The sequence below is a fragment of the Chanos chanos genome, chromosome 7 (genome assembly GCF_902362185.1).
Source record: "Chanos chanos chromosome 7, fChaCha1.1, whole genome shotgun sequence".
NCBI classification, from domain to species: Eukaryota; Metazoa; Chordata; class Actinopteri; order Gonorynchiformes; family Chanidae; genus Chanos; species Chanos chanos.
The window spans coordinates 23827359-23855244 of NC_044501.1; the positions used below are offsets into that span (position 1 = coordinate 23827359).

Sequence of the window (27886 nt, forward strand, 5' to 3'; positions counted from 1 at the left end):
GTGACAGTGAGCACTTTCATACAGACAGACAGAGCAGTGGTGGAAACTCACATGATGGTGTCACACTTCCACTCAGCCCTCACACGCAGGGCCTCTGCTGTACTCTACAGCTGATGTGTTCAACCTCAACTGACCAGTCAGCAGTTTCTCTTTCTATTCTTTTTGTTTCTTTTCTCAAATAGGCGTATAGACTGAGCATGTACATAGGCCTCTGTGGTGCCTACTCACATGTAGTAATCTAGATTACAACTCTCAGAGATAATCCTCAGAACTGAGATTATTATTGTTGCAAATTTTCTCATACACAGGCCAGGTGAATCATAATAAATTCACAGCCAAAGAGCTGAGAACTCAGGCTGAGTGTCTTACTGATGTGTTAGCCTGTGTTCAAAGCATGGAGACATTGCCTTTGCTTGTATTTGAGAGATTCTTTATGAGTCACAGAATTCATTCACATTGTGTAATCAGTTTGATATGTAGGTTGACTGATTTGACTGACGCAGATCTGAGAGATTCTTCACGAGTAACATTTCATTCACACTGTGTAACCAGTTTGATATGTCGTTCCTGCTGAGACAGCATAAAGCACCAGATGCTGAGAATCCGTTGCTGATAAGGAAAGACTGATTCAATATTTGGACAATGTTAAAGGTGTGAGAAAGACTGATGCAGTATTTGGACAGCGTTAATGCTGTGGGAAAGACTGAAGCAGTATTTGGACAGTGTTAATGCTGTGGGAAAGACTGAAGCAGTATTTGGACAGTGTTAATGCTGTGCGAAAGACTGAAGCAATATTTGGACAGCGTTAATGCTGTGGGAAAGACTGAAGCAGTATTTGGACAGTGTTAATGCTGTGGGAAAGACTGAAGCAGTATTTGGACAGTGTTAATGCTGTGGGAAAGACTGAAGCAGTATTTGGACAGTGTTAATGCTGTGGGAAAGACTGAAGCAGTATTTGGACAGCGTTAATGCTGTGCGAAAGACTGAAGCAATATTTGGACAGTGTTAAAGCTGTGAGAAAGACTGAAGCAGTATTTGGACAGCGTTAATGCTGTGCGAAAGACTGAAGCAATATTTGGACAGTGTTAATGCTGTGGGAAAGACTGAAGCAGTATTTGGACAGTTTTAATGCTGTGCGAAAGACTGAAGCAATATTTGGACAGTGTTAATGCTGTGAGAAAGACTGAAGCAGTATTTGGACAGCGTTAATGCTGTGCGAAAGACTGAAGCAATATTTGGACAGTGTTAAAGCTGTGAGAAAGACTGAAGCAGTATTTGGACAGTGTTAATGCTGTGAGAAAGACTGAAGCAGTATTTGGACAGTGTTAATGCTGTGCGAAAGACTGAAGCAATATTTGGACAGTGTTAAAGCTGTGAGAAAGACTGAAGCAGTATTTGGACAGCGTTAATGCTGTGCGAAAGACTGAAGCAATATTTGGACAGTGTTAATGCTGTGAGAAAGACTGAAGCAGTATTTGGACAGCGTTAATGCTGTGCGAAAGACTGAAGCAGTATTTGGACAGTGTTAATGCTGTGAGAAAGACTGAAGCAGTATTTGGACAGCGTTAAAGCTGTGGGAAAGACTGTGCATGACATGTCTGGAGTTAGGAGATTCATCTGCACATAAATGTCATCAGAACCAAGGAGCTTGATAGAGCCACACAGAGGAGCCTGTCACTGACTTCAGAAGGAGTAAAGCAATTTGCAAATTTGATGCCTGCCAGTTTTGCAATTACTGGGATGATAAAACGTACCCTGTATTGCCACCACTTTACCCCACATTACCGTCAGTGTTGGTACTGTTTGAACTGTGAATCTCACTATCTCTCTTCATGATCTGAGACTGACTCTTCAGGTGAAAATTTCTGCTTGTGCACCATTAGAATTGTTGGTGCGAATGTAAGATTTTTAACTCTCCGGCATAAATATGCAGATTCTTCAGGCCTCAGTGAGCTGTGAAGCAACCAGAATCAGTCACAAATGACCGCCAGGATAATGCAAAGAAAAATATTCATCACAAATATGTGACCTGCCAAGAGTGAAAGGTCCATAGAAGTACTAGAAACTGGAGCAGCTCAGAATCCTGTTCTAGTTTGTTGCTAAAAATAGTCTCTAAAAATAGTTTTCTTTTCCCAACACAGTGAAAGGCCAGGGCACACTGAGGTCTGTCTTCCTCTTACTTTTTCTCTCCTCCTCTCTATGAGATGAGTACCTGTAACAATCATCTGTGTAAATATTGATCATTACCGAATAAACCTCCTAATAGAAGAGCCCCATGGCTTTGTTTTGCTAGGAGTATGAAGCTATCGGGCTCTTCGATTAGGAGGTTTACTACTTATTCTGAGTTAAATTAACCAGAATTTACCTGGATAAGCCAGCTGCCTCACTTTGTATTACAGCCCTCTGGTGTGGCAAACTATACATCAAAATAAAGGTTAGAACCTGTAGTTTTTAGCTGTATGTGTAAATTTCCGCCATTTAAAACAAAACAAAACAAAAAAAACCCCAGTTGAAAGTTGTTTCATTCGCTACACATTATTGAAAAGTGATCGCTATGTCATGCAGTCGCCCCCACGGAGTCAACAGAAATTACTTTTGTAAAACAGTAATTCACGTTTCCCTTGCAAACTGCACATCAAGAATCGTGAACGCAGCATCATTGGAATTTAGGATTATTCCTTTGAATTGAAGGATATTTTTCTATCTATCTTTGCTGTAAACAGTTTCTATTTCCAATGCAAAGCAAAATCTTTCAATTTTTAAAACATTTTTTCAGTTTCTGATTGTTAAATGTCACCCAGTTGGGTGACGGTGGTGAGGTTCAGACAGTTCATAAACCTTAGCTTAGTTAAAAATAAAAATAAAGAAAGAGAGAGAGAGAGAGAGAAAGAGATGAAAAGTACAGTACGATATGGAATTATACTTAATAATTTATTATATGCCAATATTAAATCAATCGGATGCTTTGACAGCACAATAATTGCATTTTCAATGAATATAGGTCAGAAAATACAATATTTGCCTATTTAACGTGACTTCCTGTGTAAACCATGCTCACTTCCGGTCTACTATCCAAATATAGATACAGAGACAGATAATTTTGTTGGCTGAACAGATACAGATACAGAGACAGATAATGACATCTCTGTACACCTCTAATTAACATACAGTCATACTAATTGGGATTCATGTCGATAAATATGAGTGGACAGGAGGGTGAGTGTGAGCAACCATTCTCAATGTGACAACCATTTTGTTTCACTTTTGTGACTGGTAGCCTAATTTCCTTTTTTATCTCAATTTCAACATTGGTAATGAAGTAACATTTTTCACCGGGCTGTCCATGTTTATATAGCCTGCATGAAACAACACGGTAAGAATGCATGGGGCAAAATATCTAAGATGCACTTTTAGTAGTCCATCTTCGGAACATTGTAGTTTCACCATTACAGACACACGTCAATAACACTGCTGTCGCATAATTATGTAGCCTAGTGTAAGTGCAGTCGGATTCTCTTAGCACCATGGTTGTTTTCCTAAGTCCTTATGAATTCTCCTTCCCATCTTTCCTTGACCTCATGACATTTTCCATAGACGTCAAGGAAAAGTAGTTAGGAAATGGGGCAGGTAATGTTAAAGAGTCATTTCAGTTATAGCAGTTTTATAGGATGGATGTGTTGGCTGTTGATTGTGAAAGAAATAGAGGTGCGCAGTTCGGGAACGAGTCGTTCTTTTTGAACAACTCTTTTTGGTGAGTCGTTCGTACCGGTTCACCAGTACAAGTGAGTCATTCTTTTTTTTTTTTTTTTTTCTAATTCAGCTGCTCCCAGTCAACAGCATGCAGTTGGTCAGAAACCTTTGGTATCAGTACGCAGTGTGCACAGCAATGGACTAATAACAATCAACAAAGCACAAGAAAGTGTGGACTAATGCGCCCAAAAAAACAGGTCGCAGTAACGTCCGCCTCTTAGGAAAATAGACAAATTATCGTACTAAACTGGCAAGTGTTTACATTTACCCCAGTGAATTAATTATTTATTATCTTTGTGTTAGAAACAAAACAATCAGAATTTAGCTAAACTGTAGCTCCTATAGCCAGGAAGCTCGAGATTTGAAAACTCGAGTTCGAACTCGGACAGTTCGAGTAAGAGGCTTAAAAAAACACAGGCTCACTTTTATGTGGCAAAATAGAAACTAATAAATGTGACAAATTGGTTTCTGTTACCTGATTAAAAATTTGATATTAGAAACTTTTTTTTAACAACTAAACGATAGCACTGCTTGTTCAAAATAAATAAATAAAAAAAAAGAGTTTTAAGGACATGCACATAATTGTATAATGTTAAACTCAATGTTTTAGGCTATGCACGTTTTTCGATACATTGATTTGTTTCACCATTTATTTTACCATTTTGAAATTTCAATATAAAGGGAACATTAGCAAAGAAGAAATCGGCTTTATTGAAAAAAATGTGAGTTAAAAAGTTTGAGTAATTATTTTATCAACTTTAGATTTATACATGGCCTTTTGCATCCATTGTAAACCCTCAGCGAGTGCCGTAGGCTGATGAAACAAGTGAGGAAATATGAAGGGTGGAAGTAACAAAAATTAATTAAAAAATGGAGGTGGAAAAAAATGCATGTGAATTGAAAAACACTTTTGCACTTTTGTATCCCTGGGCCATTAGCACTGTTTCTATCTGTATCTGTCTACAGTTCACTTTCTTACTTCCTTCTAGTACTGAACTTAGCAGTGGCACTTATGCCGCAGACAGCTCCTTAATGGCTACATGCTTGATTTGCATTCTGCACATCTTTCAAGTTCATCAGATAAAAGCATCTGCTAAATTAATTAATATAAGGAAATGTAATGTAAAACTGATGATGTAGCTGTGATATGGGAATGTAGCTCAGTATGTTACCAATTTCTGTCTCCTCCTCACACTCTACACGGCCACGAACGCATAAATTTAAGTGTGAGGAATTAGAGAAGTGAAATTCCACTCCGGAATTTCTAATGAGTGTATGCCGCCTGTATTCTGCGCCTGCGTAAATCCTTGCGAACGTGCCATTTGAAACGAAAGCCCCCCCCTTCAAGATTTGGGAGGTAATTTAAGCCTACCTGGAAGATCTCTCGGTACCAAATATCCTGGCTATACAGTTTTAGCACTTTTACATAAATATATTTGGAAGCACACGGGCAGATATTGCAACTCCAGTATTATCCGTTTCATTTTTATTACAAAAGTGCTGAGCACACATTTCAGAATAAGTATAATTAAGTCACCAGTCTCAAATACTGATTCGAAAACAGCAGAAAAATACGTTCACTGATAGTCATGCTACGTAGAGAGCTACAGTTGTAGAAACACGGCTGTTCACTCTTTGTAGCAAATGGCTTGAAGTAAAGCCCGACCCTGGGCCACGTGGTTTACACAGCGTCCAAACTGTGTAGCCTGTTTGATCGTTTCACACAGTTTATAGAGACAACACATCATCCACTATCATTGGGGCACAAGGGGATTTCATAATACGCAGTAAGCAATTTGTTTGTCAGCAAAATCACCAAAATGCATCCCCCTTGTTAATCTGCCATACCTCTGTATACTCTATGGAGCAGTGTCAGTAACCATTGGGCCATCCCCTCTGTTAAAAAATAACATCGCCTACTGGTAATATGTATGCTATGCAAGACTTACTACATACTCATGGTTTAAAGCACTGTCACTAGCAATGTTACAGCTACTATTGTTACTAAGGATTTGTCCAAAACTGCTGACAGTTTTGAGACATTTTGTAATTAAATGCCTGGGATTGCATTTGCCTGTTAAGATAGTTATTGTGCATTAAAGCTGGAGCATGCAACAGCAAAGAAAATCGATTTAAAGGAGAAATCTAAAAATTACTCGTGGTATCTCAGGTCCGCTATGACTATGTGATTGTCTGTCCTAAATCTCATGCTTGAACTAACAACGTTAAAACTCTTCAGGACTATCATGCGTTACTTGAAATTAGACGTTAAAATTTTAGTCAAACAACTGTGAATAGTCAACATAGAGTTCTCCACTCCTAGTGGTGTGCAGTTCGTGAACGAGTCATTCGTTTTGAGTGACTCTTTTCAGTTTGTTGTTCGTACTGGTTCACCAGCACAACTAAGTCGTTCTTTTTTGTCTCTCTATTTCAGCTGCTCCCAGTCACTTGCATGCAATCGGTCAGGTATCAGTACGCAGTGCGCACACCAATGGGCTAATAACAATCAACAAAGAGCAAGAAAGTGTGGACTACTGCGCCCCAAAAAAATAGGTCGCAGTAACGTCCGGCCTCTGAAGAAAATAGACAAATTATCTTACTAAACTGACAGGTGTTCACATTTACCCCAGTGAATTAATTATTTTTAATCTTTGTATACTAGAAACAAAAGGATCAGAATTTAGCTAAACCGCTGTAGTGTCTTGACCATCAGCCTTCTGCAGCTCCTGTAGCCGGGATGCTTGAGTTCGAAAACCTAAGTTCAAAAGCACGAGTTTGAACTCAGACAGCTCGAGTTCCAATACCCTAGTTCGAAAGCTCGAGTTCAAACTCAGACAGCTCGAGTTTGAAAAACGAGTTCGAAAGTTCAAGTTCGATGGTTCATGCAGTAGACAAGTCTACCCAAACACACCTGACGACTTAACTCATGTTCTGGGTTGTTCTGTCGATTCAGTGGTTACACCATTCCAGTATCCCATAAGGCCCATCTAGCACATCTACGGAAACAAAGAAGTAAGAGGCTAAAAGACATACAGGCTCGCTTTTGTGTGACAAAACAGAAAATTTTGTGTGGCTATTAGATGTGATGTATTGGGTTATATTACCTGATTAAAAATTTGATATTAATAATGTTTTTTTTTGAACAATTAAACGATAGCACTATTTATTTGAAATATATAAATAAAAACAGTTTTAAAGAGATGCATGTAATTGTATGATGTTAAACTGACGTGTTTTAGGCTATGCACGTTTATCAGTACATTTATTTTACCATAAAAGGGAACATTAGCAAAGAAGAAATAAACGGCTTTATCCACATAAAGCAACGTCTGAATAATTATTTTGTCAACATTAGATTTATACTCGGCCTTCTGCATTCAACATAAGCTTAAGCGAGTGCCGTAAACTGAAGAAACGTACCGGAAGTGCAAAAGAATCAAAACTCGGAAAAACCCGGTTTAGTTTCTCGAACTGTCCGAAAGAATCGGTTCACTAAAATGAATCGAACTGCCCACCACTACTATTTCCATGTGAACCTTTCCCCTTTTATGTGGGGGCGTGTCTTCTCCTAACGCTCGTGCGTCATATGCTATGGATGGGACAACACGGGGGTATTAAGCAATCAAAGCGGCGCAGCGCGTTGTTGACCAATTGTGATCAGCCATTCTTGGCATCTGATTTAATGCTTGTGTGTTACAATAGCCATCATATTTTACGACCGAAGTGGGTGAACAACCATGTTTCGTTGTGGATTGAGACTACCTACAAAAGCGCCGATTCAGCGGTACAGCTTGAGTGGAGCACTGTCTCTGCGAGTAAAATCGAACACAGCTGAGGACGTTACATGGACGTTGCATAAGAACTATGCTTTTGACTGCACACAAGTTAGCCGTAGATGTACCCCACGTCACTTTGATACTGGGTTTGGAGAGAGCGAACAGCAGTGTTTCCGAGGTTTGGGATCCAGATGTTTTTTCAGCACACTCTTAACGCGTAGACAGTTGACTCACAATGGTCGGAACACGTCTTTGGCTTTGGCTGTCAAATCAACTATACAATACGTGTCGCATCATATGAAGGTTGTCCCTGGTTACCGTACATGGGTAAATAGGCCTCATGGCCGAGAAACATTTTACATAATGAATGAACTTGAACCTATTTTGTTTACTTCTGGTGCGAAACTCTGTACCAGGCCATTCTACACTACGACAGTACAAGCAATTGCTTCATCTGCTGCATCGCAAAAACGCGAGACAGGCGCCGAAGACGCCACAACTACCCCTGTAAATATGGTAAGTTGGTGAAACAGGACGAGATATAGCCTCTAAGAATTGTGTCGAAAGAATAGAACTTCTTATTATGTTCTCTGCTAACCGTTAATCTTGCATAACACTCGCCCTTTAATAAGTTTAGTTTGCTTTGGATCAGTTACGGCAGACTAGTGAACTTGCACGAGTTTTGAGAAGCCGCACAGTTATAGAGTTCTATGAAGCCGGTTGGTGGGTGCCGCATGGCTACGGTGGTATGTTATTATGTGACTGTCTAAAGACCTGAAATGCTTGTAACAGGAAAACAAATTCGTTCATACTTTTTGCACCCTGACTTGCCATCTTACATGTCTTTGCAGTTAGCCAATGGGAATTTTCTGTCGCCATGTTGTATGTTGTATTTCCATATTTCCTTGTTTACCTTTCCCCTCTCGCGCACTCATGCATTGCTTTGTTGCATATATTGTACACCGAGGCCGCAGTAATACAGGTTAAACCTGTAAGTGTACAGGTTAACCCTTCCTTGTATGCTACAAGGAAGGGTTTCTAAGATATCGTTAAGACTGAGGTCAGTAAGACGGTCCAATAGGAGAAGAGATTGCGGTGCTCCCTCGGCTTACATTGTAATAAACAGAATAGTAATGCACGACATGCAAATAAAATATCTTTGACTTAAGTTTCAGATATGTTTTGCACAGCCATAAAATGACAAATATAAACGATCTGGATAGGCTGTGCACCCCTCTTCATATATATAGATTAACTATGCTGCGCGTTACTGAACAGCCAAAAGTCAGCAGGTTATTCAGGGAAGCAGCCGAGTGACTTAAAGAACTTCCAATAATTTGTGGAAGTGGTACTCATTAGCTATCATTTTGTGGAAAAGAAAAGCGAGATTATCTGTTGGACAGAATAGACTCCGTGACCTTATGGCCGTGTGCGGCGAGGTAGAGAGGAACGCGTTCATAAACTGTTAAGATGAGAACATTTTTGGAACATGAGACCACCTTTTGTTTACCATATATAGCACAGGATGTCCATAGCAGCACCACAAACTGAACTGTATTACATTACATTATATTTCTAATAGTTAAAAATGGACTTTTTAAATTACGCCCAGAACTGGTAATATTTATGACTCTAGGTCTAGATTTCTGAAAAACGTTGAGCTTGCTTGTTCCCATGATAAACATTGACTACTTATTGCGTTAACTAAATATCATATTTCCTGAGTAAACTATTGTACTAGCCAACAGATTTCCAACAGATTAAAATAGAATAAAATATTTCCAAAAATAGTGCCAGTGTTCCTGACGTCTTTGCACATTCCCTCGTGTTATACATCTAACGCCCTTCCGCACGCCCATATGGTTTATTATGTATGTATCGGTCTATTGTTATTATAATTCTTGCTGTTTTAGTTCTGGTTATTTTTATGTTTGCTGTTTGAGAGGGGATTATTTACTCTTTACATGCTGGAAAAGTATAATTTTTTAATTTAAAGACAGAAGTTGGCTGAATCAGAAGAAGAAAACACAGAAATAAAAATTACACTTACAAATTTTACAGTGTAGATCAAATCTAATTATGTAGGACTAAGAAGTTGTTGAGTATTGTTTTGAAACTTGACATTGTTATTATTAGTAGTAGTATTATTAGTATTATAATTATTTTGCACTTAAGAGCTCAGTTTTCAGCGTTCAGACTGTAATCAAAAAAGTGCTCAGGCCTTGTTCACAGTGTCACACATTGTTCTCCTTCTGTGTTAGTGATGAAGGGATAGTTTGCCAACATGCCAGCGTTTCCATGTCCTGTCACTGTGTGCAGATATGGTGGGTACAGACAGCTTTTGTGCAGTTGGTCTTAAGTTGTCCATGCCTTTCTGTTTGCTCAGATCGTGCCTTAATAAGGAAAAACATCCAGATGTGTCTGTCTTATGTCATATCTTACAGTGTTAGTGGGCTCACGTTAAATTCTCTGAATGGCCTTTGGTGTGATTTTGTGGGGCTTTTGTTGGTTGCTGGCAGGGCAGTGGACTGGTTTTGGCAGGCAGTGGAACACCAGACAGGATGGGTAAGGTTAATGTGCACAGATGACACACTGTAGGCAGCACAGGGGCTGGTGGAACACAGAGTAAAAATGATGTGATCTGGGAAACATATTTTTTGCCCTATAATACTGAAGTATTTTAAGATATTTAAAAACAAGTGTTATTTTTTACTATATGTTTAAAGATTTTGTGAAAATCAAAGGTGCAATACTGAAACAAAACACTTACATATATATGTTACACATACATATTACCCTGTGTTTTATGTTTGTCGTACAAAGCCAAAGAAGTTCAATATTTGTATAGTTTATATCTCATATTGAATAGAGGAGGCACTGGAATGTTCATCAGTTTAAATGAATTAAATTCTGTTTCTGTTAACTAAAACTCCAGTTGTGTATCCGATATACCTCAAGAATGGATTTAAAAATAGAGTTAGAATTACTGAGACACACTCAGTTCAACGCTGCATGATGTTGCCACAGTGCATAGAGAACCTGAGAGGCCTTGAGGATTTTAGCCTGCCTTTTCTATTTGTGTAAATAATTTTGGGACTATTACTCTGTTTAAACTGGAGCTTATATACACTAAAAGTATGTTGACACCTGATCATCACATCTATATGAGCTTACTGGACATCCCATTCCAAAACCATGGGCATTAATATGGAGTTGCCCTCCTACTGCCCCCCTCCCCCCTCACGCAGCTATAACAGCCTCTACTCCTCTGAGAAGGCATTCCACAAGATTTTGGAGTGTATCTGTGGGAATTTGTGCCCATTCAGCCAAAAGAGCATTTGTGAGGTCAGGCACCAATGTAGGACGAGAAGGCCTGGCGGTGTTCTAATTCATCCCAAAGGTGTTCAGTGGGGTTGAAGTCAGGGCTCTGTGCAGGCCACTGGAGTTCCTCCACACCAAACTCATCAACCCATGTCTTTATGCTGCTTTGTGCACAGGGGCACAGTCATGCTGGAACAGGAAAGGGCCTTCCCCAAACTGTTGCCACAAAGTTAGAAGCATACAATTGTCTAAAATGTCTTTTTATGCTGTAGCATTAATGTTTCCCTTCACTGGAACTAAGAGGCCCAGCCCAAACCCTGAAAAACAGACCATTATCCCTCCTTCACCAAATTTTACAGTAGGCACTGTGCATTCCTGGCATTCACCAAACCCAGATTCGTCCATCAGACTGCCAGATAGTGAAGTGTGATTAATCACTCCAGAGAATTAGTTTCCACCATTCCAGAGTCCAGTGGCTGCTTGCTTTGAACCACTAAAGCCATCGCTTGGCATTGCGCATAGTGATGTTGGGCTTGTGTGCATTGGCCATGGAAACCCAGTTCATGAAGGTCCCGATGCACAGTTCTTGTGCTGATGTTGCAGCCAGAGACAGTTTGGAACTATGTAGTGAAGGATTCAACAGAGGATAGGCGGTTTTAACGTGCTATGCGCTTCAGCACTCCGCGGCCCCGCTCTGTAAATTTGCGTGGTCTGCCAATTTGTGGCTGAGCTGTTGTTGCTCCTAGATGCTTTCACTCGACAATAATAACACTTACAGTTAACAGAGGCAGATCTTGCAGGGCAGAAATTTTGCGAACTGTCTAGAGGCAAAGATGGCATCCTGTAACAGTGCCACGTTTAAAGTCACTGAACTCTCCAGTACAACCCATTCTACTTCCAAGGTTTGTCTATGGACATTGCATGGCTATGTGCTTGATTTTAAGCACCTGTTAGGCTAACAATTGGTGTGGCTGCAACACCTGAACTCAATAATTTGGATGGGTGTCCACATACTTTTGGCCATATAGTGTATATGGATCAGATGGATTCAGAAACACTTTAAAGTGGGTGCCTGTCTCTGGGAAGGAGATTACATAGACTCTTGAAGGTATTACTAGAGGAAAGTTTGCTAAGCCAGATTAGGCTGCAGACTGGATTCCAAGCCTTCTGAAATTAATTAAAGAACATATTGTAGATCTGTTAACTTAAATATTTAAGTTTTTGTTTGGTACAAAGTGCTAGTCTGCAAAGATGGAAATCTGTGTCGGTTGTGCTTCCCTTAGAAGGAAGGGATTATCACCAAGTCAGGCATTTGATGTTGTACATCACTTTGCACTGTTGTTAATAGAATGATTGCATTGTCTCAGATGGCTTGCTGGCTGTCTCTTACAGTAACAAGGCAATTACATTTGTATACTGTAGGACCATAGTGGAGATCACCAACTGTAGCCTGAAAGTACTGCCTGTAAATGATTCAGCAGAAATATGGAGGAACCGTGAGAATGGGACAGCTCCACAGGTGTCCTGGAGAGTGTAACAGGGAATGAACTGTCCGATAGACAGGGTATGGGTTAGTCAGGCAGTTGGCTTGCACATCCTGGTTTTTCCTCATGTTATTGCAACTGTCTCCCAGTCGTGCACAGAGGTGGTCCAGTGTGTGAGAGACTGGGGTGTCAGACCTGGTTTGGTGCAGCCAAGAGAAAGGAAAGCAATGTTGTGTTCATGTATAAGGCCACAGAGTATGTTGGATTGGTTTGTAATGGCAGTTGGGGCTGAGTCATTGTGATTTTGCAAAATGCACCTTATCTTAGGTGTTGGCCTGTTGGGGGGGGGGGGGGGGGGGGGGGGGTGTTGATGGTGTACCAGTGATGGTGTGTTCTGTTGTGCTTTGGGGAGATAAATCATTTGTAATAATGTTTACTGCCAGTCTTGGCCGTGTGTTGAGACTTGTGAACATACCAATTAGCTTAGAAAACTGTACGGTCTTACAGTCTCAATGTCACGCATGTCAAAGGGCTCACTGACAGGTTATTTAACATGTGTGACATCATATGTCTTTTACTGACACTTAGTCCCTGTTGTGAAATGATAGTGTGTACTAAGACAATATAGTAGTGCTGTCACCTCATGTGACACATTAAATTTTATTCATTTAATTGTCTGTCCTGTACAGTAGTGGTTTGGGATAATCAGGAGAACTTAGTTTATAGCATTTTAAATATCATATAAAAGCAGTACAGCTGTGTTCTTGGCCCGTGTGAAACACGATCCCATCAGTGTCCTGGCCTGTTTCAGGTCCCATATCAGTTACTTCCTTATGAGCAGTCTGTTAGGCCAGTGTCTCACACATACCACAAACAGCCGTATGGTATAGCCAAACCATGACCCCCTTGAATGGTAACCTAGGGCTTGTGAATGCACCCATATTCTATGTATGAGTGTAATTTTAACTCATCTTGTTATCTGAGGCATGGCGCACACCAAGCCTGTCTGGCCCTGCCCAATGTCACCACAAAGTCCTCTCAACACACACTCCTCTCAATACACATTCCACCTCAAATAATCCAAATAATGGCCGGATAATCCTTTTCAATAAGAATGATGCAAATGTCAATATGTAGCCCAACTGTCATTTCTGTCCCTATACTTAAACAAATGTGTATTATATAACCTTAGAATCAGAACCTTAAAACAGATGTGCGTCTTCCATCTGTCTTTTTAGGATCAGGTTTCATCAGAGTCTCCCAGGGCAGTGATCCAGGAGTCAGACCCAGACAGTCAGAAGCCCAACAAAATGCAGCAGCTGAAGAAGGTCTTTAAGGAGTATGGCGCTGTGGGTGTGTCCTTCCATATCGGAATGTCCCTCATGTCTCTTGGAATGTTTTATCTTGCTGTGTCCAGGTGTGTCCAATCAAACATGTGCATACATAACACAGCCCTGACTCACACAAACACAGCCATGCCACAGCACACTTCTGTCAAACCATTCATATTTGGAAGAGCTGCTATTGTAATTTTTATTTTATAATTGTAGTTGGGATTTGAGATGAGAAAGACAAAGTGTATCTGTAGGAGAGAAAGTCAGAGGAAACTGTAGATACTGTAGAATCAGATCAGTCATACACTGTTTTTTCCACTCTTAGTTCTCATTATAGTATTATGTATATGATTCATAATCATTTGTGACATTGTATGTTATTTATTCAAATGAAGAAACAGAATGATATCTCAGCATTTATTTACTGAAATACCTCCAAACAGAAGTGCTCATTTCAGCTGTTGTGTTTCACTTGTGACAAACCAATTTACATGTGTGTTTGTGTATCTGTTCGTCGGTCTGTGTGTGTCTTTATGCGGGTGCGTGCTTGTGTCTGTGGGTGCATGCATGTGTGTGTCTGTCTGTTGGGCTATGTGTGTCTATGTCTGTCTGGGTGTGTGTGTTGTCTCTACAGTGGGATCGACATGGCTGCAGTGCTGTGTAAGATGGGCTTCAGTGAGTCTATAGTTCAGTCTAAGATGGCGGCTGGCACCAGTACCTTTGTGTTGGCGTACGCCATTCATAAGCTCTTTGCTCCGGTTCGGATAAGCATCACGCTGGTGTCTGTTCCCCTCATAGTCCGGTACCTGCGTAAGACTGGACTCTTCAAACCTCCTGCTCCCAGTCCATAAACGACATGGTGCTCTGGGTTAGATTCGACTTACAGAACTCTTGTCAAAAAGCCTGAAGCTGGGACTACATCTGAGAGTCGATGTCCATTCCAGCTGAAACTGTCCTTAATGTCATTATTTACCAACAAGATTCACCTTGCAAACTGACATGAGCAGCCTTTCAGTGACAGCTCTTATGATTCCAGATGCTTCTCTTGCCACGGTGTTTTTCTTTATATGTCTGTGAGAAAAGAAGACAGTAAAATTCTTTTTGGGTGTGTGAGATCTGTATTTGTTATTTCGCACTTCTGAATGTGTGACCAATCATTTAATTAGAGAAACACACCCACACACACAAACACATACAAGCATTCAGTGTTTAAGCGGGGGGTGTACGTGTGTGCATGTGCGTGCACTCGTGTGTAAGGCATGGAGAGTATATCTTCAAAACAAGCAAACAAAGGAACAAAAACACGCTCCATCATAGCTCTGTGATTTCTGTTGGATTGCAAAATATAAGCACACTGATTCTCACTATCATAGTACAGCTTATTAATTCAGTCCTATACTGCCACCAATGGAGATCTTTATGTATATTTGGAATTTTAATTGAGTTTAAATTGTATTTGACATGATTTTGAAGTGACTGTTGAAAGTAAAGCTCTTTTAAATTTGTCAGTCAGTTTGATGACAGTTCTTCAGTGTGTATGCCATATGCAGTGTGTATTGGAAATCCATTTATAGGATTATGTAAAACTTTGTCTTAGGCTTTAGGGTGACTGCACCATGTAGTGTAACATTTAATATCAGAATTACTCAGTGATCTCATCACTCTGGGCACCAGATATAACAGTGCCTGTAATGCATTGTGTCTTTTGACAAATGCACACACCACAGTGCAGTGTTCAGATATCCTTACATGCTAAAAGTCCAATAATAAACTTCATTATGAGAGACATTCTGTGTGACGGAGCCATTGGTTCCGTGAGCTCAGTAGCTCTTTAGCTCAGTAAACACGGTCAAACAGCAGGTGAATTATGGCATCATTTTTTTGATTTTCATTAATTGCATTAATTCGTGAACACACCTAGTTACACATGTGATGTAAAATTAAAATGAATTAAAATGCAACTTATTTTTTGGAGATTGGAGACATTTTCTGTTCAATCTCATGAGAAGAAAGAATCTGGTTCCTGTTATGTTTGTTTCATAATTAGAGATGCACCAATCCAATACTGATATCGGCCCGATACTGACTCACATCGCTGGATCAGGTATCTGACAATGGGGCCCATCTATTCAATTCAACTCAATTCTATGTTATTCTATGTTTATGTCTACATGTGCAGGTGCACCCATACATTTTGCTAGAACCAGAGCTAACATTGGTTGTTAGCCCTCTCCAAGCTAAGGCCAACAGGTTGGAGGTATTTCACACTTGCTATGCCAACAAGTTCTAAGGCCACTTGCAATATCTGCAAATCCAGTGTTTCGAGGGGTGGTGGCGGCATTGCAAAATATAGCACAACCAGCTTAATCAAGCACCTCCAGAAGCATCATGCCAAAGAGTGCGACGAATTAAACCGAGCAAAAAGGTGATGATTCCAAGGTCATAAGGGGGGGGGGGTGTTACTCTGTGATTGTTCATTAGTCTGACGATTACTCGTGAATTAAAAAGCGAAATTTTAAATTACTTGCTACTTTAGCAAAGAACGTACTGTAGGCTCTTCCACACGTCAAGTAGACTAGTTGGCGTCAGCCTGAGATTCAACATTGCCACCCATAGGATGAAATTTACGAGGACAAGTGTTCACCCTGCAAATTAATCCGTCAGCTTCCTCTTTTGTATTGTTCTCCCCTTCCTCTCATCCATGGCGGAAAATTTGCGCACGGAAAGACGTCACTATCCTCACAATCCCACTCAACACCGCTACTAACACCGCTGTTTTGAATTTTGGGTGAAATATGTCCACCCGTCCCCCTATCAGTTATGCTTATGGATGATTAGAAGAAGCTGTTAACCTAGTCGGGTGCATTTCAAAGACACAAGAAACTTCCCAGTGATAGTGTGAAAGCGACAAAAATAACAGAAAATGTTCACGAATTCATTGTTCTGCACGAGTAACCCCTGACAGTCTTTGAAAACGAGAGCTTCCGCCGCCTGAATGAACACTTTGAACCACGGTACTGTTAATTTTGAACATTTTTTTTATTAAGTTGCTGGTGCATGACTTATTTTAATTATAAATAACAATTCAGTAATTTTACACGTATTTATTTGTTAAATTTTGAGTCAGTGTTGCCTTACACAGAAGAATGATCCTCTTCCACACAGTGAGGCATAGGCTACAGCTTATTAAACACTGGTATCGGATTGGTACTAGGTATTGGTCGATTCCCAAAGCCGTATTGGTATTGGAACTGAAAAATCGGTTTCAAGGTATTACGGTATAACGGGGTATTTAGAAATTCCGAAGATATGATTTTTAATGCTGTCAAAAATAAAGACGTTCCTCTCTCTATAACTGATACAGAGATGTTTTGAGGTAGGTGACCAGGTGTCCCACTTTGGGTTGTACTGCACAGCATAGCATTTTGACCCTTCCTCCGCATCCTACATACTCAGATAACGTCCGCTTTTTCATTTGGTTTCTAATTGTCAGAAATAAACACATGAATGCGTTCTTTTACCTGCCCCACACGAGCCGCTTATGCCGTTGCGGAATAGTTTCTACTCTATTTAACAGAGTTAAGTCAAAAGCACCAACCTGGCTCATAAAATTGCAACCTAACAAAGCTTTTCTAAAAACCTAGCTTTCATCCAGTGGCCCAGAAGACAGCAGTGATGGCGATCATCCAGAGGCTGTGACGGCCGTCAACTGGACTGTGCAGACGTAGGGCCGGTGAGCCCCAACGGCTACGTCACTAAAAACATGAAGATAAAAGCTACCAGGCGATGTCATGGCCACAAAGAAAGGAAAACGTTCTGTTAGTAAAGAATGGGCTGCGACATATTCCTAAGGTTTCTTAACTTTTTTTTCCACAGTTAAGGAACAGTAAAATTATGAGCCTGCTCGTCTCTGCATTTTATGTTTCCGAGCGATATCTCTACAATAGCCTGTACCTTCGCCGTAACGGGGCATACTTGACCCTGGCCCACTTGCTTGCCAAGATAGGTAACTGTGGCTTTTCCAAATTCACACTTAGCTAAGTTCAGGGTAAGGGAAGCATCCTGCAGGCGACCGAAAACTGTTTTAAGTGAAGACAAATGTTCGGACCATGACGAGGAGTATATAGCCACATCGTCTAAGTATGCCTCGCAATTACTGACACCAGCTAAAACCTTATTCATTAGACGCTGAAACGTGGCAGGAGCGTTGCGAAGTCCGGAAGGCATAACCGTATATTGCATAAAATGGTCCGGAGTGACAAAAGCAGATATTTTCGATGCACAGGTGTTAAGGGCACTTGCCAGTACCCTTTCAGTAAATCGAGTTTAGACACAAAACGAGCAGAACCGACTTTATCAATACAGTCCTCCGTCCTGGGTGGAGGAAACGAATCTGGTTTTGTTACTGCATTTATTTTTCTGTAGTCGGTACAAAACCTAACTGTGCCATCCGGTTTTGGGACAAGGAGACACGGTGAACTCCAGGCGCTGGAACTGGGTGTAGCGAAACCATTTTCCAAGAGATGAACCTCTTGCTGCATTAGGGATCTCTTTGTCGGACTCGCTCGATATGGATGTTGTCTGATCGGGGAATGGTTATTTACATCAATATCATGTTGGAGGACAGTGGTTTGGGTTGGATGGTCCGAAAACAAAGGTAAATGACTTTTAATTAGTTGGATGAGGTCTTTACGGGCGGAATCACTTAAATGAGAGAGATAAGTCTCTAGATTATCCAGCATCTCAGAGTTTTGCAAACGTGCACAGGGCAGCAAATTATTCGACAACCGGAGATCATCCTCCTCAGGGCTGTACGCAGGGGAAACTACAGACACAGAAACGGCAGGGACATTAGCAGATTTAGTGGACTGAGAAGTTTCAGCAGAGTCTCTAGAAATATATGCCTTCAGCATATTGATGTGACAAACACGAGTTTTTCTTCATCAGTCAGGAGTACTAATCACAAAATCAGTGTCGCTCAGTTTATGATCAACGACATAAGGGCCAGAAAATTTTGCGTGTAACGCAGAACCAACAACAGGAAACTAAAACTAAAACTTTATCACCAGGTTTAAAATCTCTAGTCACTGCCTTCTTGTCAAAATGCAATTTCATTTTGTCTTGCGAAGACGACAATGACTGACACGCTACCTCACAAGCATGATGTAGGCGTTCACGAAACGAACTCACATAATCCAGCACAATTATTGCTAGATTTGCATTCCTCAGACATCCATGTCTCTTTGAGCAATTTCAGAGGACCCCAAACAGTATGCCCAAAAACCAATTCAGCAGGGCTAAAACCTAGAGATTCTTGAACGGTCTCTCTGATAGCAAATAAAAGAAAGGGTATGCCTTCATCCCATTCCTTCCCCGAATCAGTGCAGTATGCACGCAACATTGACTTTAAAGTCTGATGAAATCTTTCTAACACCCCTTGTGATTCCGGGTGATATGCACTAGAGGTACGATGACTGATGCCGAGTTCTGACAACACCTGTGCGAACATTTTTGACATAAAATTAGATCCCTGATCCGTCTGAACCACCTTAGGCAATCCAAAAGTAGAAAAGAATTTCACCATGGCTTTAACAATGCCTTTGGTTTTAAGCGTGCGTAATGGAATTGCCTCTGGACAACTTGTGGCTGCGCACATTAGTGTTAGGAGGTATTGATTTCCGGATTTTGTCTTCGGCAACGGGCCTACACAGTCTAAAATGATGTGTTCAAAAGGTTCACCCATAACTGGTATTGGCTTTAACGGAGCGGATGGAACAACTTGATTTGGTTTGCCTACAATCTGGCATGCGTGACACGACCGACAGTACTTAACAACGTCGGCTTTCAGTCCCGGCCAAAAAAAATGTTGCAAAATACGATTGTAGGTTTGTGTTATGCCCAAGTGACCAGCAACATTGTGATCATGGGCCAAGTTCAAAACATGCGTACGATACACTGTAGGAACTACAATCTGATATGTAGCACTCCATTCGTACTCGTTAGAATGCGGGGCAGACCATTTCCGCATCAGGATGCCATCATCCACGAAATAAGCAACTGCTTGCTTGCTGATTGCTCCCTTATCTACAGCTGAGGACCGACATTTAGCCAGCGAAGGGTCACTTTTCTGTTCCGCTATGAGTGTGTCTTTACTGATTGGAAGTTTCGAATCAGGCTGGATACACCAGAGCAACGGAGAATCCGTTTTCACTTTGTCACCTTCAGGAGAGCTAGTTGTCATTTTGGCGTCACCATCACCACTAGATGCCATAAAGGTAGAGGAGAGATCCACCACATCAAGTTTACGAATTGGGAACCTGATCTTCCTCCTTTCCTGTAAATGAAACCATTCCCTTCGAAATGAATGGATCGTAACCCTTATCAACAACTGAGTCGATAGCTAGAGAAGGCAACGAGGTCGTACTTTTGATCAGTCCAACACTTTTGGTAGACGGACCGGACTGTTTGGACTGAGATTTCTTTTGCAGAACAGGACAAACTGCAATGAGATGCCCAACTTCATGACAATAAAAACACTCGAGTGTCTTTGCAGGTGGAGGGTTCATGTTCACATTTTTCGAGGGTCTAAAACTTTTATCTGGGTTTCGTGGTTGGGTGGCTTCATGACGTGAGGGTACGGAAAACACTGTCTTGTGAGTTAACACATATTCGTCAGCAAGCACGGCGGCTTGCGCCACAGAAGTTACTTTCTGCTCGTTAAGATAAACAACAATTCTTTCCGGCAAACAGTTTTTAAACTCTTCTAACAACAGTAGCTCTTTAAACTGATCGAAATCTAAAACTTTATAAGCATGTAACCATTTATCGAAAAGACTGGCCTTTTCACAGGCGAATTCAACAAACGTCTGGTTGGTAGTTTTTACATAATTTCGAAATTTTTGCCAGTAGGCTTCAGGGACTAACTCATATGCTCGCAACACAGTGGCTTTTACAATATCATAATCCAAACCCTCTTCAATAGACAACGCCACGCAAACCTCTTGCGCTTTACCCACCAATTTACATTGTAAAAGCAGAGACTACAAATCCTTAGGCCAGCGCAGAGTAGCTGCAATGCGCTCAAACTCACTGAAATATGCGTCTACTTCAGTTTCCCTGAAGGGCGGCACCAACCGAATGTGCTTGCTCACATCAAAATCAGGAGCTGTATCAGAGGAACTTGGGCTTGCGCGAATATGCGTAGACGACGCAGCCCGCAACTCACCCTGCCTTCGCTCGTCTCTCGCAGCCTCAACTTCGAGTACTCGAAGTCAAACGAGCTGTGTCTCATGCTCCTGGCGTTTTATCTCCAGATCCAGCTCCTTAAGCCTTACGGATAGGAGTAAGTCTCCAGTCGCTGCAGTCTGCAGGGACTCAGGATCTTTGCCGGTAGGCAGCGCTTCTGCAGCAGCCTCCGCTCCTGACAGTGTAGCTGCCCGCCCTATTGCAACACCTGACCCAGGTGACTCGGATTCTGATAGGACTCCAAGCTCCACAAGTTTATGATATAAAATATCTTTGAGCACCTTCTTCGTTAGTGACCGTGGCACATCAATAGAAAAGAAATCAGCGAGCAGGTATAAGTCTGCTTTTTGTTCCAAAGTTGGACACACAGCAAAATCTTCTAATTTAAACTCTTCCATAATCCCACAATTCCCCCACACCTAAAGTGAAAAACTACCAACCAGAATATAAGACGGACCAATAACCCTCAAAGAAAGCCAAGCGGACGAGCCCCCAATTTGTTACGTCCCAGCTCTAGGGGTACTGGGCGCAACATAAAAGTGACCGAGACCCTATGATTGCCAGTGATATTTACAATTTTGTTTACACAAAAATAAAAGAGAGGGGAGAATAGCGTCGGGTTTGCCCAGGCCAAAATAATAACCAAAACGAAAACTAACTGTTTTAAAAAAAAAAGAACTACCTACTCGAACAGAAAGAAAAGACAAAATAAAGACAAACCTTACACTAACTCCCTATGTAACCAAAAGCAGGAGAAAACGATAAAGGTAACAGAAATGGCAGCTCACCCCTACAGCTCCCAGGGCGGAAACAGAACAGATGTTAACCGCACAACAAAAAAACTACGAACACTCTTATGACACGATTTTAAACAACAGAAACTAACAGAACACTCACACAATTAACAAACGGTTTCTTTTCTACCAAAGAGGAACACTTAACAAATAACACATAACCCACTAATCCAATACAACAAAATCTCCCTGTTTGTTCCTCGCTTCTCTGCTGGTCCGTTGGTCCTTTTAAAAAGCTTTCCCCGCAGCTTACAGGAAAAACGACGGAATCCCACGTGCCTCGTGGAGCCAATCCCGTCGCCGCACATCTGCAGAAACACACACCCACACAACGAACCAACAGCAGCAAGACACACACTCACACAACGAACCAACAGCAGCAAGACACACACTCACACAACGAAACAACAGAAACATACGCAAGAACTAACGACCGAGGGTCGTAACACATATGACTGCTCTAACACTGCGAATGGCTTAAGTTCACTGACAGCTTGAGAATCAGCCGTTGGTTAATCGGCCAGTGGTTATCTAAACGCCCTAGTAATTTTACGACTATGATAAATATCGGTCCCATACGTGCATTTATTTTTTCACATTGTACAGGTTACTTTCATTTTCTTTTATTCTATGTAGTTGTGTACGAGGGAGGGAATGTTGATGGTCTAGCTGGTTTGCTGTGGAATCGACTAGGTGTTTGAGCCAAAAGACAGTACAAATGTTTTATTCAGTTAGATAATTATCAAAGTTTTGGGTAACCTCTCTGCGTTGGTAACATGTCCCACATATAGTCCGACACAAACTTGCCTCTTGTCCCACATTTGGTTTATTTGCAACTGGTCACCCTACCCCTGGACGATCAGGACATTGTGTGTTCTGCGACGACGAGGAAGTGGAGTGGTGTTGTTGAAAAACAAAGGCTGATCTTTCTAACTCTGACAAGTTGTCGTCTCCGACTTCTGTCTGACTTCTCTCGCCAGCAGCTCAGCTTTTACGATAGTCCCCCCCCCCCCCAAACACACACAAATAACATATACCGTGTACCCCGGTGATACTACCCAAGCCAGATCCCTATCCATAATTGTAGTAGAAAGAAAGAAAGTTAAGATGTGAGACCCACCCCTAAGGGCTTCACTGGGCCACAGGGTACCAACAGACTACGCCACTCCAAATTATAGGGTAGGAGATCCCAACACCAGTATGGACTATGTGCTCAGGCTATCCAACTGAATGGATGCAGAGGCTGTATTACCAGCAATGGCAGTTTTACTGCAAAATTTCTCTTTTGTTAGAGGTAGAATACAATGGGTAGGGTAGCTTTACAACATAGCAGGGGCTGCTTCAAAAAAAAAAAAAAAAGAGGAAAAAAGTAACAATGCAACAAAACAGAATAAACACATCAAACCATAACCAAAGATAATAAGGGCACTGACAATTTCCTACACCCCCAGTACAATATGGAACCTGGAATACCACAAGTATAAGGTAATTTTCAGCTGTCCAAGCAACCATAAGTGATATAATTGCATGCACATACTAATACTCAAAACCTCAAGATCAAAGTGAACCAAAGGAGATGTTTTCTATCTTACACCAGCCGAAAAGTGTGTACACTGCAAACTAGGGGGCTGTAGCCTAAAATCTACTAATACAAAGGTGCAGTATGACAAGCAGGCCACACACCTCATGGAGGGAGGGCACACTAGCGTGCCAAAAAAAAACCCAACAAAACCAACACGGAAAACATACAATAAACAAAATAATCACATCTAAAAGAAATACAAAACAGGAATAGCAGCTCTGACAGACAATCATGGGAAAAACAGTGGTCAGTATGATGCACCAACCACCAGTTGTGCTCTACAACAGAGGAAAGATTTTAGTACTCCATCATATCCTCAGTCATAGTACAAGTCTTATTAAATACTAAAACTCAATGTTTTAAATAATTACTCTTTAAAACACAAATTAAATAAAACAGTATCGCACCAATTCAAAGAAGAATCCAATATGCTACATTTAGTTTAAAAAAGTAAAGAGAATTAACCCATTTACCATTGTGGGATGCCTACCTCAGCACTGATGAACTACAAGCTGGCAGTGAAGGACAACAAGGGCGGAGAGGGGAAGCCTCCGCATCACACGGTACAGCCGGTACTGCCTAAGAGTATAGTTCCATAAATATTCTCCTTTATGCTTTGTATACTGAAACAGTGAGAGGGTTAAGACAGTGCAAAGACAATAAAACATCGCAAGGACTACAGCGGAGGCCAAGGAAAACTTGCCTTGGTGAACAGACTACTAGGCCTAAATAAAACTGGCGTGCGCTGGAAATATACAAGCGTAAAAAACGTACCGATGTTTTCGAGCTGGTGGCCAGACTACGAGTGCGCACCGTGAGGCTGCGCGCTTTAACTGGATGAGTCGGACCTGCCGTCCACTTACTAATACAGAATACAAACAAATCCATACAATGAGTACCATTCGTTTATCATTTTTTTAATACTGGAGAAGGAGACGCGAGAGAAGCACTATGACTAAACCATACGAAACGCTCTCAACATCGGCAGCCGCCAAACAATAAAGCTGTATAAAGACAGTACATAGGCCTACCAGTGCCACTGCTTTGGGTCACAGAGAATTTTTATTAACCCAGTATTGATTCGGCCGCCCGGAAAAAAAGCGCTGTAACAATTAAAATATTTAACTTAAAATGGGGCACAAGTAAAGCAATGCTATGCGTACAATTCACAGTAAGGGATAAAATTCAAGCCTACCAGTTCTTTTGTTCTACCAGCGACGGACAACCATGAGCACGCTAAACAGTTTGGGGGAACACCTTTGTTCTACTGAGAGGAAGTTGCACAACAATTAACCAAAACCACACCCATAGGTGAGTGTGAACACCTAGTGTTATATACCAACCCGGCCACAGATGTTAAAAGTGTGAAAACGTACTATTTTATGTCCGTTCCCATCACCAGCCCAAACCTAAACCTTAGCAGTTAGTGGCCCTTATTTATCAATCTAAAGAAAATCGCGCAGATCCAGGGCAGGAATCATCTTATGAGTTCACGTGTGATTCATAAGACGTTCGTATCTCGCTAATTACAGCATAAGAATGATCGGGCGTTTCTAAATGTGGCGGCCAAAAACAATCATGTTTAAATATCACGCCCCTAAATAGTCTTTTTTTAGAGGCTGTAAGTCCATGATCCGTTCTGCACATGTGCGTAATTGGAAACGCAACTTATTCCTGCACAATTTGTACCACGCATGTGTTAACATTTTACTGCGGTGACCCTGAACACCTGGCTGATTGTAGACGGAGAAGAGCTCCGCTGTGCACATGCGCGAAACTACTTAATCAGAAAACTAATTTATTCCTGCACGATTTGTACCATGCATGTGTGAACTGGAAACAATTGGCAGTTCCCAGCCAGAGTCTGTTCAAAGATATTTAATGCTTGTTATAGTACAGATATGGAAATGCGGGGATCCCAAGTGCTGTTGCAACAACCGCGCAGTTAAGTAAACATCGATTACCGAAAGATTTGTTTTCTTCATACATTATCAGAGACAAATGTGAACATACACCAAAACAGTGTTTAAACGATATACATTTATTGACACAGACAACAGTTCACCTAATTACACCATATCCCATGATTAAAGCGATGGGGAGGGGGGTAATACGTCCAAGAAGAGAAACCTCGAAATGGAAACTCCAACATCCCAAGTCTAATTGAACCTGTTGTAAGTCCATGACACTGTAAAAAAAAAAAAAAAAAAAAAAAAAAAGCTGGACTACAAAACAAACAAATGAATGAACAAACCAAAACTGAGATGTATAGATAAGTGATTCATGTCTTTGAAACAAAAAATTGAAATGAGGTTAATTTTCCCATGTATCATCTGAGCGCAATATCTAGCTTTTTTACTAGTTTACTTTGTGCATTCTTTATTTCTCATTTTTATGAGTAGCGTGTATCCAGTCAATCAAAACACCATGTTTTATTTTTAGTTGGGGGAGTGTGGCTGCGTCATCCTGTAATTACATCGCCAAAACACTACTGTGTTGATTTTCTTCGTGCATTACAAACGATGGCGAGAAAAATGTTAAGTAAAAAGTTGGAATTCAGTCCTTGCACAGCAATATCTGTAAAATAAGTTTTGTGTTAAAAAGATTTTCAATGGCGACTGAAACTGAGCGGATCATGTTGGAGTTGGAGCTAAAAAATGTTGAAAAACGGTTACTTTTACTAAAATTAGAAGACATTGGAAGAGATGGCGTTTACGACCATTAAACCGACTAAGGCAGAAGGAGGGTGATGCTACCAAGCGGACCAATCACAGTTGTTGCGGTCTGCTTTGACGCGCGTTGCTGCGACGCGTAGTTACATTTCTGGAAAGGTGCGTGTCAGGCTACAGCCTGATTTATACTTCTGTGTAGGCTCCATGCGGAGCCTACGCCAGTGGCCTACGCCGTTGTGAGCATTTATACTTGTATATTGCTGTGTCTGCGTTGCTCCATAATGAAACCTTCAAAACGCTAGTTTGTGAGTTTCTATGCCACTGTGTTGAATTTCTTTGTGCACTACAATTGGTGGCGAGAATAATGTTAGATAAAAAGTCAGAATTCAGTACTTGCACAGCAATATCTGTAAAACAAGTCTTGCGTTCAAAAGAAGGACTAGTTTCTAAACTTTGGGGGACAAACAAGCAGAGTTCTCAAAATAGCTGGGGAGATGCGCGTCAAGCTATGGCGTATGGTACACGGCTATGCAGAGCATACGCCATACCTACGGCATAGATTCGATGCTGAAGTATAAATTGGCCTTACGGCATAGGTCACCGCGTAGGGTACGCAGCTACGCAGAGCTTACACTGTACCTACATCGGAGACTCGATGCAGAAGTATAAATTGGCCTTTAGCCTCCTCGCTGGCATGCCCGAGGTTGCCAGTTTGAGTCCAGTGCAGGACTGTGCCTGCCCATCTACACAACGCAGGTTACATAGGTGGCAAGACCCGGATGGGAGTGAGGTTTAGGGGAGGTTGAGTGTAACGGTAGCCAGCGGGTATAGGGCTATGCAGTGAGTAAACCTCACTCCCTGACAGCTTATGAAGTGTGACAGAGCCTGGCCACTGTGGGTTTTAGCCTCCTTGCTAGCGCGCCTGACTCCCATGCCCAAGGTTGCAAGTTCGAGTCCAGTGTGGGACTATGCTTGTCTGTCGACACAATGCAGGTTACATAGGCATGTCTGCAAGCGTTTGCAGGTGACATCTTACTAAGGCAAACACATCCCCTGTATATACACATATGTGTTTAATGCTAAAGGTTCCTTTGTCCTGCCTCCAGCAGTGCTGTATGTGGAGCCCCCTGCTGGTACTATTCCTATTGTTCAAGTTTGTATAGTTTTTGAGTTTCTGTCAGCCATTTTGGTTGGACCTTACATAGGGAATCTGCAATTTACATCCTCTTGCATCCACTTCTTTTGTGCCTTTGAGGATCATAATCTGTAAGTGATGTGTTTCTTAAGTTGTTGTTGATCATGTGTTGTTACTATTTTGAAGAAGATGTTTACCCTTTTTAGTTACCCATTTGCTGTGGTTGAGAATGCTATGTGAAGCTGCTGTTTACATGAAGCTGGCCGAACTATGTTACATTATTTACAATTTTTACAGTATTTTTTGATGTGTTGTTGTGTTCATCAGCTGTAATAATTACAATATTATATGTTTATGTTTGGACATTTCTGTGGTATCATCTAAGTCGGGCATTAATACTAGGGAGCATTCACATATTTTGAGTATGTAACATTATGTACGTTCAGTGGAAGCCACATCAGCTGAAGATTCAGATAACTGGTTTACTTGGTACTTTATCTGATAGGAAAAACTTTATTACAAGAAGTTGATTACACCTTTGTACTATTTTACAGTTTCACAAGAAAGTCACTCCATTAAATACAGCTGAAGCAAACACCTGTCTCGGCTACTTTTTGGAGGAATGTTTAGCTTGCTGCATAGCTGTGTACGCAAATTTCATCAGCAAGCACTGATGAAATGCTGACTGCTCCACATAAGGGCCGTCTGCTACTTACCACTCAGGAATCTCAGCCTTCCGTAATGCATTACTGAGTCAGTGATGCTGGAGTTTAGCTTGCTCTTAACCATTTGA

The 27886-nt window shown here is 41.2% G+C and overlaps 1 protein-coding gene across 1 annotated transcript; it reads left to right on the plus strand.

Moving 5' to 3' along the window:
* Positions 1-7384: 7384 nt before the first annotated feature.
* fam210b (family with sequence similarity 210 member B) lies at positions 7385-15630 on the plus strand. The gene is made up of 3 exons (XM_030779987.1): positions 7385-8042; positions 13570-13748; positions 14300-15630. The coding sequence occupies exons 1-3, from the start codon at positions 7488-7490 to the stop codon at positions 14514-14516; spliced, it is 951 nt and encodes a 316-aa protein (XP_030635847.1). The 5' UTR covers positions 7385-7487; the 3' UTR covers positions 14517-15630.
* Positions 15631-27886: the final 12256 nt, after the last annotated feature.

Bases quoted from the DNA above. Each gene is read 5' to 3' on its own strand.
- fam210b (XM_030779987.1), top strand. From the start codon at position 7,488: ATGTTTCGTTGTGGATTGAGACTACCTACAAAAGCGCCGATTCAGCGG. The intron at 8,043-13,569 runs GTAAGTTGGTGA...CTGTCTTTTTAG, and splicing joins CAACTACCCCTGTAAATATG to GATCAGGTTTCATCAGAGTC. The intron at 13,749-14,299 runs GTGTGTCCAATC...TTGTCTCTACAG, and splicing joins TTTTATCTTGCTGTGTCCAG to TGGGATCGACATGGCTGCAG.